This window comes from Hippocampus comes, unplaced genomic scaffold, assembly GCF_001891065.2.
Source record: "Hippocampus comes isolate QL1 unplaced genomic scaffold, H_comes_QL1_v1.1 scaffold562, whole genome shotgun sequence".
Lineage (NCBI taxonomy): Eukaryota > Metazoa > Chordata > Actinopteri > Syngnathiformes > Syngnathidae > Hippocampus > Hippocampus comes.
In genome coordinates, this window is record NW_017805537.1 from 483,589 (window position 1) to 485,161 (window position 1,573).

Consider the following 1,573-nt stretch of genomic DNA (forward strand, 5'->3'; position numbering starts at 1 on the left):
AATCCATTGGCTCCCCATTCCAGTTCTCACTCATAAAGTACTCAAAGTCGACTCCTAATCAGACCTACTCCTGCCTCTCTGGCCTCGTCCACCATCAAGTTTTAACTCGGAAATAGATCATCCTTCATTCTTAAATAACGGCAAGTACCTCGTCTTTTTCCAGCGTTGGAAGGTTGTCGTTGATGTCCAGCACATTGATGGTCAAGGTACTGGTTCCTGTGAGGCCGTCAGGGTCGCCATTGAGGTCCTGAGCTTGCACTGTCACAAAGTACTGATCTGTCGTCTGACAGCACAAAAACCACAATGTTTCGCAAGCTTTTCAGACTGAACAAATGACGCACATTTCATTTCTTTGAGAGTAGCTGGTACCTCTCTATCCAGAGTGGATTTGTCCACATAGATGTTACCATCGTTGTGCATGCGGAACATGTTATGAGGTGGGGTCTGCTTCACGATGGTGTAGAGCAGCTGAGAGTTGGGGTTGCCCTGTTCATCGGCGTCAGTCGCTGTGACAGTTGTGACCGGCGTCCCTGGAAACAGAGACATACTGAGTATGTCAGATGTTTTGGGGTTTTTTTTTTTCCTCTACGAAGGAGACATGCTAGTTTGCGAAACAGGGTAATTAAAAAAATACACCCAAAAAACTGGAGCCAAACAAAAAGAACCAGCCCATGACTGGGTCAGTTGGCACCTACTTTGTAATACTACACTGCCATCTACTGGACTGCAGTGAAACGGCAGTGCTCGGCCTGTCTGCAAACTTGTTTAGGGTTCTTCAAGTGTGACATTTTCCTTTATTTTATGTTCTAATTACTGTGACCTTTGTCTGCTAGAATGGTCTTCAGCTTTCCATAACCCTGATCAGGATAAGTGGTATAGAAAATTCAGACCAGAATAGTGTACCTTATTAAAAACAACTCAAGCAGGTATTATCGAACTTAGGACAACTAATCAGGCCACAAGATGCCACAAAATTCTTCTTTCATGGACCCGTATGATTCAAGTGTTATTGCTCAAATTCTCTCACCCGCAGGGCTACGTTCATACACGTCGACGGGCTTCATGGCGTCAAATTTTGGCTCGTTGTCATTCTCGTCTAGCACCTTTATGCGGATGTCAATCCTTTTCTCTGCCTCGGTGCCATCGTTGAATCTGGCGATGCCCAGCAACTGACGTGAGAAACACCAGCAGCTTTACTTGATTTACTCTACAGCATCACAATTGGACACTTCGAAGTATTTATTTATTTATTTTTTTTGAGCAGCACACCACCTTCAGTTCAAAATATTAGGTCTATGATGCAGTACAGTCGTACACCATTGCAAATTACAACCTCGATTTTTACAAACTATTTTTAACTGAATCAAAAATAGAATTATCTTTGTTGACAACGACAAAAATATATATTTTTAAATGTGTACAGGTGTACCTAATGAAATGAGCCGTTGGACAAGCATTGTCATGCTTCTCAAAACAAAGTCATTAAAATTCAGTAGAACAAATATATACATACAGGTAAATAGTAAAAAGTTGATGATTTGAAGGCGGCGTGTCGCTCACATTGTAGGTACTG

General features: G+C 42.2%; 1 protein-coding gene across 1 annotated transcript; it reads right to left on the reverse strand.

Annotated features, from left to right (window-relative positions):
* Positions 1-116: 116 nt before the first annotated feature.
* Positions 117-1,567, reverse strand: LOC109520832 (cadherin-4-like). The gene is made up of 4 exons (XM_019878342.1): positions 1,561-1,567; positions 1,028-1,169; positions 370-530; positions 117-283 (listed from the first exon to the last, which is right to left on the reverse strand). Exons 2-4 carry the CDS (start codon positions 1,062-1,064, stop codon positions 131-133), a joined length of 351 nt encoding a protein of 116 aa, XP_019733901.1. The 5' UTR covers positions 1,065-1,169; positions 1,561-1,567; the 3' UTR covers positions 117-130.
* Between the last annotated feature and the right edge of the window lie 6 nt (positions 1,568-1,573).

Excerpts from the sequence above, each read along its gene's own strand:
- LOC109520832 (XM_019878342.1), bottom strand. The coding sequence starts at position 1,064 with ATGAAGCCCGTCGACGTGTATGAACGTAGCCCTGCGG. Across the intron at positions 531-1,027 it reads GTATGAACGTAGCCCTGCGG|GGACGCCGGTCACAACTGTC; the intron begins GTGAGAGAATTT and ends CTCTGTTTCCAG. Across the intron at positions 284-369 it reads AATCCACTCTGGATAGAGAG|ACGACAGATCAGTACTTTGT; the intron begins GTACCAGCTACT and ends TTGTGCTGTCAG.